Genomic DNA, 19,755 nt, shown 5'->3' with positions numbered 1-19,755 from the left:
GTCCTGGAGGGAGAGAGTTGCAGAGGAGGGGTTATTTTGCAAAGGCAGAAAGAACCTGATTTGAGGTGGATGTGTTCCAAGCTACAACATTTCTTAGACTCCCTTGCAGCTATGGCAGTCATGTGACACAATTCTGACCAATGAAATGTAAGCAGGTGTTGTGGGGCGGGGGCAACCACAATGCTCCTTCAAAGAGGATGACTGAGCTGACCCTTCCCCTTTCCCATTCTCCTCTTCTTGATTGGGTGGGGCTCTGTTGGCCATCTTGGGGTCACAGGGTGGCCATGAAGAAAAGCCCAGGAAACCTCAGCCCAGACTCCTTTGAGTTGCCGAAGCAATTCTCATTATATGGGAGAAATAAAACCCTAAAATTATCCCACAATTCCCCACCCTTGGTCAGTGGTAGACACTCCTTCCCCCAGGAAGCTACCCGTGACCACCAAATCCAAGTATGTTAAACCTGGACACCCCCCCACCCCCCAATCAAGACAAAGACAGATGGGGAGACTGAGGCCTAATGAAGACACTTCATGATAGTTTTCTTGCCTTCCCAGCCAGGGTGTAGCTGGGACTGGCTGTGAGGCTCCTATTTCTAAGGCAGGAGCTCATTTTCTCACAGATTCCCACCATTTAATCTCTTATGGAGCCAGTCCAGCTGCTTGCTCTATTTCCAGTTAGTTTTTGGATGAGCAGGGGGTTGACCTGATAAAGACCCACACCCTCATTCCTTCATTACTCATCAGCCCTGTTGGCCAGGAGGGTGGGCTTCTTTACCCACTCAAGATTAAAAGCTTTCTCCAAGTTTTGTAATAGCTTGTACTTTATTACATATGCAACCCCGCCATACCTGCCAGTTGATCCCCCTTCCCTCCAAAGTATCATCTTTATATCAGCCCCCTCTTGGGGTCACTGAGCTGCTCCCCTTGCCTTCTGGGGCAGAGTAGATGGAGTCCCTTGAGCAGGCAGTGGGAGATCTATAATTGATCATCACAGTCCTCTTACAAATATATACACTTAAATCAGCACCCTGGGCGAGTTGTAAAGGGTCTTCAGGATGGGATGGAGTGAGGCTACCCCTCATCAAAGGTATAGCTTGGAATGAACTAAGGTTGGTCTATCTTGGGTCTCAGAAGGTGAAGAAGAGGAGCACACTCTGGGATTTAGTGTGAGTGGGGCACGTTCTCCCCAAACTTGTTCTGGTGGGCGATGTTCTTCACAGCTAGGAGAGCCTGAGGAGGAGGCAAGAGAGGGGAGGTAAGAGTGAGCACCCCTCTACCTCAGCCAGGAGGCTGCCCCCACTCCAGCCCTCAACCGCCCTGTCTCTTGGCCTATCCCACATGCAGAAGGGTCTCCATTCGCCCCTTATGCAATCACAAAAGGTGTGTGTGGGGGGGGGGCGGGGGGGGTGTGAGTGAGTGTGCACACGTTAGAGGGTCTGCCCAGGGCCCACCTCGTGGTGAACGTAGGCTTGACAGTGGTAACACCAGGTAGACAGGTCGGCGTAGCTGAGTACCAGCGGGTGTCCCAAGCCTTCATGGTGTTGGAGCATATGGGCGTTGATGTAACGACTGCAGTAGACCTGAGGTTGGGGAGCGAGCATTGGGTGGGGAATCAGCACCCACCTGTGGTTTGCTCCTGGGCCAACCTCCACCCTATCCCTTTCCTCGGCTGCATACCTGGTAGCAAGACAGACACACCCAGTTCTCCTGGAGTGCTCCACAGTCCTGACAAGGTTGGGTCACATCCAGGCCTGCTTCAGGTACGGGGCATACTGCCACCAAATGGGGACACCAGGGCAGTGGTGTTACAGCATAAAACATGGCCTGGGGGTGGGTAAAACTGAGTAAGGTAGGGACTCCACCTCCCCATTATATGTTCCTATAGCGCATGCTCCTACGGGGAGGCACAAATGGGCATGAGAAGGAAGCCACTGTTCTAGCCTCTCCCAGAGCTCACTTGGTCAGTGTCAGCATGGTCTCCAGTGATCTGCATCAGTACTGACTCATTCATGTCCTGACCTCCAGCTGCCTCTCCTAGTAGCTCCTCCTCTTCTGGGGGTTCCTATACACACAGAGATAAGAGATGTATCCAGGAGGCCTGATTCTTGTCCCTTCTTCCCCCCTACCTGGGTGTGGTGGGTCTTACCTGTGCCTTGTCTAGTTCCAAGGTCCTGAGATTTCCAGTCAGCTTACTGGGGGATATCTGGGTTGTGGCTCCTTGCATGGGTGACGCAGGAGGAGTCTGACTGTCAGCGCATGAGGCTGGAGGGCTTTGGATCAGCTCAGCTCCCCCCACAGCCTCCTCCGAGGTGGTCTGGTCCAGCGTGGCATCCCCTGTGGCTGCCTCTGAGGTGGCCTGGTTCAGCCCAGCAGCTCCTCCCATGGCTGTCTCTGATGACTGGTCCTGAGTGAGCTCCATCACAGCTGTCTCTGACGTAGTCTGGCGTGGAGTGGACTCTTTCACAGATGTTGCTGAGGTGGCCTTCCCCGTGCCTGCCTCCAGAATGTTCCCTTCTGGCATGGTCATCCCCTTGGCTGACCCAGGATTGGCCGGCTGGGGTGCCTTCTTGGTGATCAACTTAGAACTGGAGGGTCCCTCTTTATCTTTGACCTCTGGAACCATGGAAGGGAGATCCTTGAGTGTGGGTGCTATCCCTTCTCCCGCCTCTAAACCCTGCCCTCCCCTGAGCCCCCACTGCCCGCAGTTCCCCTTACCCACTCACTTGTGACCCGCAAGCTGCACCAGTATCTGCGATGGACTTGGATGGTCTCGGTGATTGAGGCCAGGGCCCCTGACAGTGGGGGCCGCAGCAGGGTCAGCAGGGGTGGCGGGTCCCCAAGGAGGGAGTGGGTGCAGGCGGCCATGGACTCCGAGATGGATGTCAGGTTATAACCACCCTTTGTTAAGGAAAAGAGGAGGGAAAGGTATGACGGGGGGGTCCTCAGGGAATTTGGGAGACGAGATGTCCTGCCTCCCAATCTCCCCTTGGGGTCCTGCAAGTCTGGAGGGTAGGTACTGGGGACAAGTAGAACCCACATCTGTCAGATGGACAGCACCCACTGTGTGAGGTGGTCGTTGAGGGGGATAAAATTGTGACGTAAAGTGCAAGATAATAATAACCACAAGAATGACAGTACTGATGGCAACATTAGTAAGCGCTGACGTTCATTAAGTGCTTGCTGTGTGCTAGACCCTATTCTAAGCACGGAATCCTCACAACCACATGTGCTGAATCGGTGCAGGAACCTGCCTTCACAGTATGGGAACCCCTGGCCCCACCCACACAGAAGGCCCTGCCCTGCCCTGGTACAGGAACAACTGGTCTCTCTCTCTACGTGAATCTCTATCCTGACCTGGTATGGGAACCCCCTTTTCTCACACTCTATAGGAACCCCAGTCTCTGCTCTTTTTCCAGATAAAGAAACCGTGGCTCAGAGTGGTTAGATGACTTGTCTGAGGTCTTAACAGCTGGTAAGAGGCAGCACTGAGGTTGGAACCTGGGCTACCTGAGGAGAGAGTCCACCACCCTGCTCCACCACAGGCAGGCCTGGGCACACGGTGGGACATCTTACCAGCCAGTTAATCTCTCTGTGACTTACTGTCCTCATCTGTGAAGGAGTACAAATAACAGCACAGAAAGTTGCTGAGTGGGTTAAACTAATGTACGAACAATGCATAACCATAAGAAGCCACAGCTCTTATACAGGGCTTACCATGTGCCAGGCACCCCTCCACGATTAGCCAGCTACATCTTACAGACAAGGAAACTGAGGCACAGGGGGCGGGGGCACTGAGTACTTTACAAAAGGTCAGTGAATTTCCTTTGTCTCAGGATTTTGTTGCAGGGAGTTCAAGTAGAGGTAAAAAGCAAAGACTCTGGAGCCAGGCTGCCTGGGTTCAAGGCCTGGCTCTGCCATTATTAAATGTGTGACCTCCGGCTAGTCACCATAGCTCTCTGTACCTCAGTTTCCCTGATCTTGAGAGAGGAAAATGATGAGGTCAGTAGACCTTACCTCACAAGGCTGCTTTGTTAAGTAAATGCATTAATAATGCACGTAAAGTGCCAAGAAGAGTGTCTTGCACATAGTGAGTGCTCAATTAAAGTTGCTAATGCTGGTGTTATTACTAATGCCCAGTGTGTGCCCACAACCCCAGGTGGGGACACCCAAGTCTTCCCGACCACCCTCCCACCGCAGGAAGAGGGACCGAGACAGCTACCTCTAGGATAAGGATAATGCGGCCATTGGCCAGGCCCATCAGCAGGTGGGTGAGGTGGGCATAGCCCTCAGGCGACACCTGGCAGCTGCCCAGTGGGTCCCCCCGGGCAGCATCGAAGCCAGCTGAGACCAGCACCAGTTCCGGGTTAAACTGAGGCAGGCAGAGAAGAGACACGTGAGCATGAGGGTGGGGGCGTGGGGAGGCAGCAGTTCAGGGAGACCCAGAGACACAGACAAGGACAAATGAAGACATGGCAATGCAAGTCAGAGAGATGGAGACATGGGACCTGGAGCCCGGGAGACACAAGACCAGAGCCCTGAAAATAGGGAGGGGAGGACATGGAGACACAAGAGAGATTCAGAGATGTGGACACATCAGACACAGATTTAGAGACCCGAGATACAGAGATATGGAGATGTGAGAAACAGACGGACAGGGTCATGAAGCAGAGTTGTGAGGTGTGGAGACTCATGTCAAGAGATGGTGACATGAGACGGAGAGATATGTCCTCACATACACACCCAAGGGTGAGACCAAGAGGCACACACTCCCCTCCCTGGGTCAAACATGGGACACATGGGCACAACACAGGGTTTTATACACACGGTGCCAAAGAGAGGTGCACACGTTTCCATCACAGAAGATGACAACACAAGTGCCACACACAGAAGATGGTCACATACAGTCACATACACCCACACACAATCAGACAGTCTCACACAGACCAGACTATACATGGTACTAGTCACGCACGCACACACAGTTTCTCAGAGGGAACAGTAATCCACAGCTACCCCTGCACAAACACAATCATACACATGCCACCACCACAGTCACAATAGTCACATGTGCTGTTGCACCCACAGGAGGTGGTCGCTTGCACATGGTCACACACACTATTTCACAGAGTTGCACACACACAGAGATAGTCACAGCCAACTGTGCCCAGACACACATACACATCTGAACACGCATGTCTGCACAGAGGTCACAGAGATGGCGCTCACGTTCATGCACCCTCAGAGTTAGTCATGTACACATGATTTGCCACACATACACACAGTTTACACACGGAGGAAGCAGTTACCTACAGCCACTCACACAGAGTCAGGGGAATGTATATAGGCCATAGGAGAGAGAGATGACTGTCACACACAGCCTTCCACATGCAGAAAGTCACACACTGGCTGTCACAGAGAGAGCAATGTGCAGTGACTCACAATATCACACACATCACACAGAGCAGCGGTAGTGACCAATAGCTCCCTGCGCAGAGTTTCACACGTGCTCGAACCCCTCCCCACCTGGCACGTGCAGTTCCACAGAGATGGCAGTCACATGGGGCTACCATCACACACAGATAGGCACTAGTGATGGTGTACACACAGGACAGGTACACAGCCAGGCACATCCCCAGGCAAGACCATCTCCGCACACTCCCAAGTCCTCACAGTTACACACAGAAGGCAGTCACATGCAGCCACTGCACAAACATACCCAAAGGCCATCACAGAGTCACATCCCCTCCCCCAAAGCCATCACAGCAGCCACCCGCAGGTCCTCTCACAGGATCAGTCACTGAGATGTCGGACACATGCACGCCTGCTGCCACCCACACAGTCTTGCCACGTGCATCCTAAATCGTACCTCATAGGCAATGGGAAGCACCAGACGATGCCAGGCAACCAGGTAGTCGGCGTCACCCAAGCGGGGCCCATTCCAGGCCACATTGACGGTGAAGCCCGTGCCTGCAGCCTGACCTATCTGGCTGCTGGCACCCTCGTCCCCCATAGGAAAGAAGGTGCCATGATCATAGCGGTGCAGAGAAACGTACAGCACGCTGCAGGAACACGGTGGGAAGGAGGGATGTGCCTGGTTAGCGAGGCACCCATGAGGCATGGCCCGCCCACCTCCCTGACCACACCCCACCCCCTGCCCCAGCCCCTCACCTGGGGTCCTCCTCAAATATGTGCTGAGTTCCATTACCATGATGGACGTCCCAGTCCACGATCAGGATCCTGAGGAGGGAGGGGACAGCTTCTCAGTTACCCCGGGACACTTGCCCCCTGGGGGAGGGCAGGGACTAGACCCCTGGAGTCTGTATGCAGGGGCATTTATTGCGGATGGGCGGACCCTGGGTCCCTGGGGAAAGCACTGGGTGGCAGGCTTGTGGGTCCTATCAGAGTCCTAAGGGCTTCACTGTGGGCCCGAGCGAGTGCTCAGGGCCAGATCCCGGGCCTTGTGTGGGTAAGTGCCAGGGGCTAGATCGTGGGTCTTTTGAAGGAAGCACCAGAGGCCAGACCCTGGGTTCTGTTGGGATAGTCATCAGGGGCCAGAAATTCTGGGGAAGGGGACCCTGGATTCTGTTTTATAAGCACCTGGGTGCCGCAATCTGGGGATCCTATCTGGGTAAGCACTGAGAGGCTAGATCCTTGGTCCTTTCCTGGAAGTGCTGGGCAATTGGACCCTTGGGTGGTTCGGGGTAACTATGGGGGCTGCACTACGGGGCCTGCTGCATAAGCACCAGGCGGTGGGGGCAGGGAGCCCTCACCGCAGCGCACGCCCACTGACGGCCTGGGCATGGCGAGCAGCCACAGCCACAGAGTTGAAAAAGCAGAAACCGCAAGCGGCATCCCGCTCTGCATGGTGGCCGGGGGGACGCACCACAGCAATGCCATTCAAAACCTGGCGGAGGGGCAGGGAACAAAGATTAGACCACCCACCCTCCCCGCCTTCCCTTCCCTTTCCTCTCCTCTTCCATCTCTCCTGTCCCTCTACTATTCCACCAGCTGCTAGGGGCCCCCAACCCTGTAGCCCCCATCCTGCTGGGTGCACTTCCCCAGGAGCCAGGCCTCTAGTGAGCTAGGATCTCCTCCCATTGCATGCCCCCTTTCCTCAGGCCTGGCCCACCTCTCAGAGCCGCCTCTTTCCCCACCCCCCACCCCCAGGACTTCCTCTCCTGGAGCCCAAGGTCCCCTCCCCAAAGTGCAGGCACCTCTCCCGCCAGCACAGCCTCCACCAGGCGGCAGGCGGCGCCAGCAGCCAGCTGTGCACAGGTGAAGGTGCTGGGGCAGATGTAGATGGAGTCATAGTTGGCGCCCTCGCGGTGCAGCTCCCGGATTTTCATCTTCTCCGTGGCCCGCAGACGATCCACGTGCTCAGCACTGGAGGCACAGAGGGGGCACTCAAGGGGACAGCCAGGTAACTCTGTCCCCTCCACGTCCTCTCCTGTGTCTCGCAGCAGCTCCACGTAACAGAGGCAAGCCCAGGCTCCAGCCCCCAGGGTGGCTTGCGTGCTCTGAGGCCCCATCCCACACCGGCCACAGGGGTCTGACCTGTGGCAGGCGAGCAGCTCAGCGTCCGTGGCTGGACGTGCGGGCAGGGCGAGACAGCGCCCGGCAAGACCCAGCTCCTCCAGGCGGTGCATGATACGCTGGATGCGCTGAGGCGTCTCGGGGTGGTGGCTAGGTGTGGGGGAATCGGAGGCAGGGCTTAGTGTACTTGAAGTGGGGGGTCCCTCCCCTCCTCCCACTTAGCCCATCTCTCTGACTGCATACTTGTCCCACAAGTTGTAGTGATCCATCATCTGTTGGTCATAGACCAGCCCTGTGCGAGCCTGCAGCACCGGCCACGTCAGGATTGGGAGCTCAGGGGGCTGCCACGGTCCCTCCTCCTCCTTCTCCTCCACATTGTCCCCCTCCACAGTGTCCTCCTCCTCCAGGGTCTCAGCTGCATGGGGAGGCCACATTCACCCTAGTCCTACTCCCCCACCCTGGATCCCCTTAATACTCTGGCACTCAGTTTACCCAAACCTAAAAAGGGGTGGGAGGCCTGAAACCAGGGCCCAGTGAGAGAGAGGGCCTGACCCTCCCCCACCAAGGCAGCGAGGAAAGTCAGAGTGGGGTCTGGAAGAGTCTCCTCCCACAGCTCATTCCCTGCCCAACCCCCCACCCAGCGCACTCCCTGCCAACTACCTGATCTCACAAAGACCTTCCAGAAGGGCTCAAGGGCTTCTAGAACACAGGAGATCGACACCTGGGCACTGGAGGGCAAGGGAGGGGAAAATGTGACCAACTGGCCCCTGAGTGGGCAATGAGGGGCCTACTTCTCCCCTCCTCCACCTGGGCTCACCTCGGGCAAGGGGTGCCAGGGAACTCCAGCATGGGGCAACGGTCTCCCAGAAGGGTGTGGAGAGAGGCGCTGACGCCCTCAGCCAGGGAGCGGAGGTTGTAGCCACCCTGGGAGAAGGAGTTCACATGAGGGAGGGCAGGAAAGAACCAGATGTTACCAGAGAAGAGTAGGGTGTTGTCAAGCAACAGGGCATTTGAAGGCTGACTTCATTTCATGTGCTGGACAGTATCATGGGGTGATTACTACTATTATAATGCCCATTTTACATAAGGAAAGCAGAGGCACAGGGAAGCTGAGTGACTTAGGAGAGGTTGTCCAGCTAGTAAGTGGAAATGCTGGGACAGGACTGAAAGTTGTTCTTACGTCTTCCAGGATCCATGGGCTGAGAGACGAAGTGAGTCACTCACCTCCAGTGAGAGGATCAGCTTGCCTCCTGCCAGACCCATGAGCAGGTGGGTTAGCTGGGCGAACCCTGCCGGAGTGGCGGCCATCTCGCCCTGGAGGGACGTGGAGGGTCAGCCCTGCTCCGTGCGGCCCCCTTCTGCCCTCCTGCCATCCCAGTGCACCTGCCTTACCTTGGGGTCCCCTTGGAGGGCATCAAATCCAGCAGCTACCAGGACCAGCTGGGGCTGGAACTGAAGGGGGTAGGAACTACATGAGGCCACCTGCCCTCACGGCCCTTCCCTCAACATCGCCTCTGCCCCAACACACCCCAGACCCACAGGACCTCAAGGGAAACTGGCAGCAGGACGTGCAGGAAAGCGGCGATGTAGTCGGCATCTCGCATCCCCACCTGCAGACAGGGAGGCATGATGGCGACGTCCTGCCATCTGCCCTGAAGGGCAGGGCTGGGCCTCATTTTGGGGGCAAAGGGTGGGCAGATACTGACCTGGTTCCAAGGCACATTGATGGTGTATCCCTGGCCTTGGCCAAAACCTGTGGTGGACCAGTTGGAGGCTGTAAGGTGGGGCCAGAACCGACCCTGCTCGTAGCGGTGGATGGAGAAATAGAGGACGCTAGAGACAGAGAAAAAAAAGAGGTGAGGGTTGAGGAGTCGGTCCCCCCAGAAACCCCCAACCCACAGCTACCACAGTTGACTCAACCATTCACTCATTCTCTCAGTAATTTCCCCATGAATTCTTTAATTCATACATTCATTCATTCTTCCATTCAGTTGCCAGCTTATTCATCCTCTCATCCATTAATTCTTCCATTTATTTATCCATTACCTCACTCACTCATTCATTTGCTCTCTTACTGAAATTGCTCCCTCAGCAAACACTGCTGCCCCTCTCAGTGCCCACCCAGTTCTAGCTCTGAGACCCTGAGAGCTATCAAGTCTATCCCACCTCCTAGGGCTCCTGACCCCGTGGGGGACTCTAGATCATGCCTGCCCACCCACCAGCCCCTGTGACCAAGATAGTGACAGCAGGACAAACCCTGTGACACTGGAGGCCCACAGAGGCATGAGGCTCTTAGTTGGCCTTAGTTGGCGGGAGCCAGCTAAGGCTGAAAAGAACGCCAGGCGAGGCTAGGGAGCTTAGTATTTTCCCTGAAGGAAGTGGGGAGACTCAGGGCCTAGAGGTTAGGAGGGGTGGGACTTGGTTCTGTATGTGGAGCTGGAGTGGGGATGCTGGCTGGGGCTCCATGAGGCCAGTGAGGGGGCAATTCCTTGTCTCCAATACCTTACAGGCTACCTCTACTATTTCTTCTATTTTCTAGGTGAGAAACTGAGCACTCAGAGCAGTGAGGGGGGCTGACACAGAACAGATACTGAAAAGACACAGTGGTATATGTTCTGATAGTAAGCCAAGTAGGAGGGCTTGATTCTGACTGAGGTGATCAAAATGAATATCTCTCATCCATCCTTCCATCCATCTGTTCATCCACCCCCTGCCTTGTTCCAGAAAGGACTTAAGGCAGCACTTTTTTCCTTTTTTAGGGAAATGCAAGAAACAGCGGTAAGCAATAAATCTAGACAAACTTAACAGTCACATTTTAATAAATGTTGATAATATAGTTGTGAAATTAAATGCAATTGGTATACAAGGATTTTTGGAATTGGGGGGATAAAGACCATGTGAAAGCTCTGGTCTTGAGTAGATGGGGGATGACTGTTTTACTTTTGACTCTAACAGATAAACGTACAGTAGAACATAAATATTATCATCGGGAAAGATAGGAATAAAGAAAAGATTTGAAGAAAGTCCACCCCACAAGAGAGCCACCAAAGTCAACAAACAGAAGAACTAACACCCAAGGAAATTAAGTTTATAAAGCAAATAGAAGGAGATTTAAAAATAAGTTCAACTGACTTCCAGTAAAAGAATGGTGGACTGATAGCACAGGTTTACCTCCTCATTCTCCTACAATCCTAGTCAAAAGATAGTAAAGGAATTTTAAACAAGTATCAACCCAGGAAGACAGAGAGTGGGAGAAAGGATGTCAGACAATTAGAGACTTCAACAAATCTCTGGAAAGTAGTCTGGGGCCCCAGCAGGCCCTCTCCCATGCTGAACAGGTTGGGAAGTCACCCAAGACAATCTGAGGTTTCCCTTCTTGAGAAGTCAAGCACAGATCCAGGTCAATGCTCACAAAATCAATTCTGAATAGCCAATTCACTGAATAACCAACTCACTAAATTTACTTGTTCCTTTTAACTACTAAGCTTTAGTTTACTAAATGAATTCTTGTTAATTTTCTTAGGCATAATAACAAGAATTCCTTAATATCATTAATCATTCTTTTTGTTTTAAAAGTGCATTGCAGGCAATAGCTGTGTTATTTTGTGGATGTATGACTATATGCATAGATATGAAGAATTGTGAATATATTCAATGCATTCTTCTTTATGAATAAAAATGTATAAATGAAAAAAAAAATCTATCCATGACCTTCAGTCTCCCAGCTCCCCATCTCTCAATCTCTTAACTCCATCAGGAGGGTCCTGGCTGGAGACAAATTGGATAGCCCTTAAAATACGATTATGAAGACAAGGAAAACAACTAAACTAAAGCTTAGTAGAGCATAAACACAGAGAGGAAGAAAGTGCTCTTGAAGCTTAAAAGAAGGAATGCAAGGTAAAGTTGAGGAAATCTCCCAGGACACTGAGCAAAAGGAAAAAAGAGACAGAAGACATGAGATAAAAAATAAGAGACACAGAGGATCAACCCAGGAAGTCTAACATCTGACTAACAGAGAGACCAGAGAGGACACAGTAGAAGAAATCATCAACAATCTAATAGAAGAAAACTTCTGAGGATTTAAGAAAGGCATGAGTCTTCAGATGTAAAATATCTACCACTGGTAAGCAGAATGAGGGGCAGGGTGAAAATTCAGAACGCCAGGGATAATGAGAAGAACCTAAAACCTTCCAGAGAGGAAAATATATTGGAAAGGAATGAAAATCAGACTGACATCTAGACATCTGTCAGCAACACTGAATGGTGGAAAATAATAAAGCAATGTCTGGAGAACAACCAACCTAGACTAGATAATGGGCCACAGGAGCTCAGGAACCATGGGAAAAAGTGGAATTTATGCAGTCAATTCAATAAAAGGCTGGATAAAACAACAACTATTTAGTAGTGTCCCCTACTGACAAGGATGGGCTCAATCACTTTCTGCAGGAAGGGTAAGGTGGTTCTCTTTCTGGAGGGAAGTCTGGCACTAGATTCTAGACTTTCAAGCACAGTGACCCTCTGACGAACTGGAAATTCATCCTACAGATATACTCAGAGGAGTATAAAATTATATATTTACCAGACTATTCACTGTAGAATTATCTGTATAGCAAAGACTGGGAAGACCTATAAACATCCTGGGGTTAAATGACCAAAGGTATAGCCATACAATGGAACACTGTACAGCTCTTACAAAGAACGAGATGCTTTTCAGAGGCACTAACATGGAGGTGTCCACACCATGCTGTTAAATGCAAAAAGCAAGTTGTTGAAGAAAATGTAGTGGTAGTATGTTAATAATAATAATGATAATGATGAATATTCATACATCTACAGGAAAAATTCTGTAACTATCAACAGTTACTTTTGAGGTGATAGGAATTACAGGAGACTCACTGCTTTAGACATTTCGATATTTAATTTTTTTGTTTGTTTTTTGGCCATGCCATGTGGCTTACGGGATCGCAGTTCCCCGACCAGGGATTGAACCCCGGCAGAGACAGTTAAAGCCCGGAATCCTAACCACTAGGACACCAGGGAACTAACTCCCTTTAATTCTTTAAAGAAATAAAATTTGCAGTATTGTCATAATCAGAAAACATAAAGTAGTAATTTGAGGTTCACTCCAGCTCCAGGATAAATTGGTGAACGAGATCTCCAAACATTTGTGGGCTCAAATCTCATCTCTTCAACTTCTTCTCTCTATGACCTCTTAACCTGTAAGCCTCAGTTCCCTGATCTGTAAAATGGGGAACCCAACAGTCCCTGCCTCAGAATGAAATTAAGAGACAGCAGACACGCAGAGGGCAGTACCGAACCTGTTGCCAGGGCAGGCCCAACAAATGTGAATGCTTCCCCTTCCCTCCTGGGCCCCTTCTGGCTGGGCCTGTAAAGATGGCGGGTGGCTGGGAGTCTAGCATCTAGGGTGGTACTCCGGGCATACCTGGGGTCTTGGTCAAAGGTGAACTGTGTTCCTTGACCATGGTGCACATCCCAATCCACGATAAGGACCCTGTGAGTGGGAGAGAGGGGGGCACTATGTAAGCAGATCAAGGAGCATCTGGGGGAAGTGCCTAGACCAAGATACCCAACCCTGCGCCACCCTCATTACACCCACGCTGCTGCTTGCTGCTGACCTCTGAATGTCATGCTTCTGTTGAGCATAGCGGGCAGCCACAGCCACGTGGTTGAACATGCAATACCCGTCCATAAGACTGTGCTGGGCGTGGTGTCCAGGAGGCCTGGGAAGGGCAGGGAAGGCCACAGATTAATGGTGGTGAGGGGTCCTCCTCTTCAGAGATGGACACTTCCCTGCTCTCTAATCCTGGACCACCAACTCCCCCAGTGCTGATGCCTGCACATCTGCCAGGAACTGAGTAATTGGGTCCCTCAGACCCTCACCCCCAGTCTACTCTTCTCTCTCTGAAGGAAATTTGATAATGCTCATTAAAATTATCAATGCATACACCCTCATACCAAGTCCTTCTGCTCCTAGGGACTTAGGCCACAACCTATATAACAAAAAGGGTGAAATAACATGTTTATAAATGGATGATATTTGCTGCAGCATTTTTTGGAAACAGCAAATGATTGGAGAGAACCAAAATGCCCAATGGTAGCAGGCAGGTTAACTTACTGTGCATTTGTATAATGGCGTTCTACATGGGTCTAGGCTATACACTGTTAAGAGAAAAGCTTTCCAAGATATATAAGTGAAAAATGCATGATACAGGGAGTGTGTCGAGTGCTACCATAATTTGTGGCTAAAAAAGGGGAGGTAGGAGAAAAGCTACGTCTTCTGCATTTCATCACTTCTGGGATGCCAACGATGAGAAGATGTACTGTGATTTTACATGCCAATAACAAAGCAGAAAATGCTGCCAAAGGAATTCTGAGTCACCATTGTTTATAAGATGCATCCAGATTTCAAGATGTTTCAAATATGAAAAAAATATACATCTTAGAATCAACAAAGTATGGTATTTATTCCATGAATGGCACAGACTATTTCTGGGAGGACACAAGAGTCGTTGGTGACAGCGACTGCCTCCAGAGAGGAAGCAGGTGTCTGGAGACGGGGGTGGGGAGGACTTTTACTTGTACCTGACCCCTAACCTTTTTTAACATTTGATTCTTGAACCATGTGAATATACTTCCCACACCATTACCTTTTACATTTGAGAAAGGAATTTTTTTGTAATGTAAAAAAGCCTTATGCTAGTGGGTCCTACCTGATTATCGCCATACCATTCCGGATCTCAGCCCCCAGGACTGCATCCACCAGCCTGAGGACGGAGCCTGAGGCCAGGCAGGCACAGGTGTATGAGTTCTGGAGAGACAGTGGGGAGCCAGAGAGGGAGTGAGGGAGACAGCAGCCCTGTCCACTCAGCTGCCCCCCTCCAAGGTGGGGTGGATGTGGGGATGGGGGACCCCGGGATTGCCACCACCCTCTGCCCTCACAGTTCTCATCCATACCGGATGCAGATAAACTGAGTCATAGGTATCTGCTAGGACACGGAGTTCCCCCTCATTCATGTACTGGGTCGTCTCCATCAGATCAATGTATTCTAGACTGGGTATATAGATGGGGGATGGGATTCAGGGGCCCGCCTCCCTCCCTGGCCCTGAACCAGGGCCCTATCCCCTTCCCAGCTGAGTCCTCCATGCACCAAACCCCTGGACAAGTCAGGCCTCCTCAATTGTCAATCTGGGGAATAGCTGGGATGTAGGATACCTTCCCTGCTTCTTCCCCAGCCTGCCTCATTTCCAGTAACAACCCTTGCCCTCTGCTCTGGCCACATCAAATCCTGCCTCCAGGTCTTTGGCCAGACAGTTCCAGCTGTCTGCATCTCCCTTTCCTCAGCCTTCTGCTTCATGGGACTCATTCTTTTTCTGCTCTTAAAGCTCAGCTCAGATACCCCCTCTGCCACACTAACTTTCCTTGAGCCATACCACATCAGGCCTCTTACTCTGGGTTCCTTCAGCCCCCTGGGGGAACCCCCTGATCACTCTGTCCACATATCCATCATCTGTTTACACATCAGATTATAATAACAAAAAGAGCTCATCAGGGACTCATGATATGTCAGGCACCATTCTAAGCACCCGACACACATCAAGCCCTCCTGAGGAGCTCATGTTTACTAGCCCCCAAGTTACAGGCGATGACACTGAGATTCAGAGAGGCTCAGTGACTTGCCCAAGACCACGGAGCCCATGACATTCCTTCCCAAAGCATCTGGCCTGCCCTGGTTGGCCCAGGGCAGCCTCCTCCCCATCCCTACCAGGCTCCCAAGCCTTCACCTGTGAACCAACATCAGCTCCTCCTTTTCGGCGAATCGGGCCTGGGGAGACATGAGGAATAAAGGGCTAAGGCTCTGGCTGTCCCACCAGCTGCTGCCCTCTGCCCAGGATGTCGGCTGGGGGACTCACCTGAAAGGACACACAGCGATCCAGGAGGCCCTCCTGGATCAGCTGCTCCTTGATGGCATGGAGCCGCTCAGGGCCTTCAGGGAAGCTGGGTTGACAGAGATACAAATACAGATATAGATACAGATACATATGACACTGGTGAGCACCACATCTGCTTCTGCACATCTTCCCCATCTGCCCTTCCACAGCTGCTGACGCATGAAACTTTGGAGTCATCCCTGGCGCCTGCTGGTTTCCGTTCTCATGATATATGCAGAGCCTGGCCCTCTCCTATCACCCCCACTGCTGCTACCATTACCTCTCGCCTGGGCTATTGCACTCAGCTGGCCTCCCAGCTTCTGCCCTTGCTCCCCCAACAGTCCCTTCTCTGCACAGCAGCCCAGACACTGGTTAAAACTCAAATCAGGTCATGTCCCTCCTCTACTCAAAAAATTCTCCTGGCTCCCAGCTCACTCAGGGTAAAAGCCAAAGTCCTCCCCATGCCCCAGAAGGCCCTTCACGACCTGCCCCATCCCCTCTTTGACCCCTATCTCCTACTGCTCTCCCCCTCACTCACTCTGCTTCTCCTACACTAGGCTCCTCCCTGTTCCTCAATCAAACCAAGTACGTTTCCGCTAGCTCTTCTTCCTGCCCAGGACAATCTTCTCCCAGATGTCTCCATAGCTCACTCCCTCACCTCCTTCAGATCCCTGCTCAGGTAGTAAGGCCTTCCTTGCTCATCGTATTTAAAACTGAAGAGTCCCCTCCACTGCACTTTCTGCTACTCTCCCTCCCGCTTCTCCACAGCACTTCTCTTTCTAATACACTTTATCACTCGATTTTTGCTTGTTTACTATCTGTCTCCCTCCTCTAAAATGTAATCTCCACGAAGGCAGGAGTTTTGTTTGTTTTGTGTACTGCCTGTCCCTAGCGCCTCAGGAGACGGTAGATATGTATTCAATAATGAAGTCTTTTGCCATCCTGAGTCTTCCACTGGGATAGGGGAGATAGATACTAAACTAGTAAACACATATGTATAATAATGGACAAACAATGGCATGGGCTAGGAATATCTTGCCGCTCAGGTGTGGGGGAAGGGGAGTGGCTAGGCAAAGCCCTCTCCGAGGGTCTCCTTGAGATGTGAATATTAACTAGGAGACGAGAAGGTGGAAATGAGTCTCTGGAAAAGGGATTGGCCAGGGTAAAGGCGTGAGATGAGAGAGTGCCTGGTATGTTGGAAGAACAGCAAGGGGATCAGTGTGTGTGAAGTGAAGCGAAGCGAATGAGGGGGAGGATTGGCTGACGAGGTCATCATGGTGACATGGAGCCAGATCACATGGAACCTTAGAGGCCAGGATGAAGAATTTGAACTTTACCTTCAGGGCAACACCCTGCCCTTGAAGGACTTTAAGAGAGAGAACATCATCTCGTACATATTTTTTTAGGCTGTTGTGTAAAGAACAGGCAGCAGGGGTGAGGGTGGAAACAGGGAGGCCTCTGCAAGTCTAGGTGAGTGATGATGGTGGTGGCAGTGGAGGCGGTGAGGAGAGGTCAGATACTGAATACATTTTGAACATAGAGCCAAAAGAATTTGCTGATGGATTGTAATGTGTGACTGAATGGGAAGTGTAATTCTTCCATTTCAGCACAAACATCCCTTCTTCAAGGAATCCTTCTGGGAACCCTGGATGCTAGTCTAGCGTTCTCTATTAAACACTCTTGAAAGCTCTGGTCTTAGGTCCTCCTTCATTAAACACCTCACACTGCTGATGGCGGTTTAGTGACCTGCTCTCCTACTCCCCTGTCAGCTCCCTGTCTGTCTTGTCTGACACATTTGTATCACCATCTCCGGCACACAGAAGGCACTCAATAAATGTTTGTTGGCTAAATGAAAACAACCCATTCAAGCCTGAGCCCCATCTCTCTAAGTCATCTGCTTCCAGTCTCTAGGCTAGAGTAAGACAGGATTCGTTCTTCTAATGGGCTCTAAGTGTATGTCTTTGTATGGCTTGGGTATGGCCTGGAGGAGCCAGCCTCACCTGTCATCCCAGAGGCAGTGGAATTCATTTAGTTGCTCATCGAACACCAAGCCAGTGCCAGACGGTGTCCTGGCCTCCCGGTTCAGATCCTGCAAGGAAAAAAAATGGGAGAGACTGATGCATTGAGGGCCTGAGTCAGAGGGAACATCCCACACTGTCCAGGATGGAGAAGCTCAGGGTTTTGATTGTCACAGGAGGTTAAATTGCGGCCAGGCCCCTCTCACCAGCCCTTGCAGCCCCACGACTAGGTCTTGCTCGGCTGCTTGGCTAAGCTTCTTCATTCTGCCTTTCTTCTTTACCTCCGCTAGATTGGGGCTGGAGCGGAGTACGGCACCCTTTTTAACACCTCGCTTCTGCCAAACAGAGAGAAGGGTCAGAGTCCAACGCACGCACGGCCCGCTGCTCCCCCTCCCCCTCATTAGGGCAGGTCTGGGGCCTCACCGAGGTCTGGGGCCTCACCGAGGTGACGCTGGAGTCGTGGGGGGGGGAATGGGGATTGTGCCTACTCCTTCGCTGTCTGGTTGTGGTGGAATCCTGGCCGGTGGAGGTCATGGCTGGGGAGACTTCACCCCTGACGCGTTTCTGCGGGGTGGGGTGGAGGTGACTCCGAAGGGGCCCAACGCCATGAAAACCCTACATCCCAGCCCTTCCCAGGCCCCGCCCCCTACGCTAGTCTCTATCCCTTTGCTATCTATTCCCCACCACCTTCTAAACTCTGCCTCTTAAGGCTCTCTCCCTCCAGCAGGGTGTCCATTCTACCTGGTCCCGCCCATTCCACTAGGCTCCACCCCTTTGACACTATTCATTCTCCTTTCAAAGTCTTGCCCTTTCACAGAACAATTAACCCCCTGGCTCAGTCCGTTCTAGAGCCTGCCCTTTCCAGCTAATCACCGCCCCTTCCGCCCTATCAAGCCCCATTCCCAGACCCTTTCATTCCTCAAAGCCTCGCCCAGACCCCACCCCTTCGCAAACCTGCCCATTCCAGCCAATCTCCCGGGATAATCACCCACTTTTTCACTCAGCCAGACCCAGCCAGGGCCCCGACTCCACCCTTAACGATCCACTTAACTCCACCCCTTACTGGCCCGACCGGCACCTTCCACTTGGCTAGATCCCGCCCCTAACGTTTCAACAAGCCCAGCTCCTCAGGGGACTGCCCCTTTCCTTCCACCAGGCCCCACCCCCTACCCAGGCCCAATCCCTAACGCTTCACCAAGCCCCTTCAGCCAGTTCCGAGCCACCTCCCGCTAGCCCCTCCCCCTTCTCGCCCCCGCTGTCGACGCGGGCGCAGCCCCTTTCTCAAACTCCGCCCCTGGCTTACGCCTCAAAATTCCCTGAGTCCCCTCTTTTCCGTTGGGCAGGGGCTCTCTACAGCCCGCCCCAATCCCTCCCACATTGGGGATCTTGCCGCAAGGCCGCGCCCCTCGTGCGGGCCACACCTCCCGCGAACTCACAAACTGCGGGTCTGCGTGAGAGCTGGCGACACGGGCCGTGCTGCGCCCGTATGAAGCGCGCGCCAGCGGCTGGACGATGCACTCGGGGTCAAACTCGCCCCTCCCCCAACCACCGCCGCTGTCGTCCTGGCGGCCTTGGCCGCCGTCCCTCCGTCCCTGTCCAGTTACCTTAGGAGCCCTCCGGACCGGCGCCAACTGTACCGTGCGATTAACTCAAGAGTGCAAGCAAGCAAGCAAGGCCGTTAGGAAGGGGCGTCTTCTCTCGTCCCAGTGGCTTCCCGCGTTGCGCGCCGTGATGACGTAGTGAGGGCGGGCTGGTGGGCCTGGAGCACGGTGGAAACTGGACAAGGCTGGTGGCGGCCAAAATGGGAGTGGTGATGTTAATAAATGTGAGGATTTTCTGAGTTCATATTCACCAAGGTGGTACATAGGAAGCACTCACCAATTGTTGGCTATTAATATTCTGCCGCGAAAATGAATGGTGGAGCGGAAGGAGTCTTAGTAGAGGCAAATAACTGTGATGATAGCAAGTATTATGTGACAGGCATTGTCGCAGGCCACAGTTCTATGAGGTAGTTCCTTAAGGCTGCTTTGAAGATAAGGAAACTGAGGTTATGCGACTTAGCCATGTGACCTTGAGCAAGTTACTGAGCATCTCTGGGCTTCAGTTTCTTCATCTGGAAAATTGTGGTAATTATAGTGCCGGAGCCAGAATGGACCTCAGGAGGGGAGTTTTTCTTTGGGTGGCGGCTCTCCCTGTCGGCCCCCTCCACTGGGTCACCTCTGCTCCCAAGCTGTAATAGAAAGTGTGTGCCTAGG

The 19,755-nt window shown here is 52.3% G+C and overlaps 1 protein-coding gene across 5 annotated transcripts; it reads right to left on the bottom strand.

The window, feature by feature from the left end:
• Window positions 1–486: 486 nt before the first annotated feature.
• Window positions 487–19,213, bottom strand: HDAC6 (histone deacetylase 6). Of its 5 annotated transcripts, none has more exons than XM_059911975.1 (29): window positions 19,105–19,213; window positions 17,924–18,064; window positions 17,707–17,835; window positions 17,483–17,571; window positions 15,465–15,549; window positions 15,336–15,376; window positions 14,508–14,604; window positions 14,264–14,361; window positions 13,169–13,273; window positions 12,976–13,044; window positions 9,239–9,365; window positions 9,077–9,142; window positions 8,925–8,984; window positions 8,757–8,846; window positions 8,350–8,456; window positions 8,193–8,260; window positions 7,776–7,947; window positions 7,554–7,682; window positions 7,214–7,382; window positions 6,770–6,903; window positions 6,168–6,236; window positions 5,866–6,058; window positions 4,219–4,368; window positions 2,723–2,897; window positions 2,146–2,612; window positions 1,957–2,061; window positions 1,677–1,823; window positions 1,451–1,579; window positions 487–1,229 (listed from the first exon to the last, which is right to left on the bottom strand). In XM_059911975.1, the coding sequence occupies exons 2-29, from the start codon at window positions 18,032–18,034 to the stop codon at window positions 1,161–1,163; spliced, it is 3,450 nt and encodes a 1,149-aa protein (XP_059767958.1). In that variant the 5' UTR covers window positions 18,035–18,064; window positions 19,105–19,213; the 3' UTR covers window positions 487–1,160. The 5 variants fall into 5 exon arrangements, with proteins under 5 accessions (XP_059767958.1, XP_059767959.1, XP_059767960.1 ...); XM_059911976.1 differs by having other exon boundaries at window positions 1,142–1,229; window positions 17,942–18,064; XM_059911977.1 differs by lacking the exon at window positions 19,105–19,213 and adding an exon at window positions 18,937–18,965 and having other exon boundaries at window positions 1,142–1,229; window positions 17,942–18,064.
• Window positions 19,214–19,755: the final 542 nt, after the last annotated feature.

This window comes from Balaenoptera ricei, chromosome X, assembly GCF_028023285.1.
Source record: "Balaenoptera ricei isolate mBalRic1 chromosome X, mBalRic1.hap2, whole genome shotgun sequence".
Classification (NCBI taxonomy): Eukaryota; Metazoa; Chordata; class Mammalia; order Artiodactyla; family Balaenopteridae; genus Balaenoptera; species Balaenoptera ricei.
This window is presented reverse-complemented; position numbering and strand designations above follow the sequence as displayed.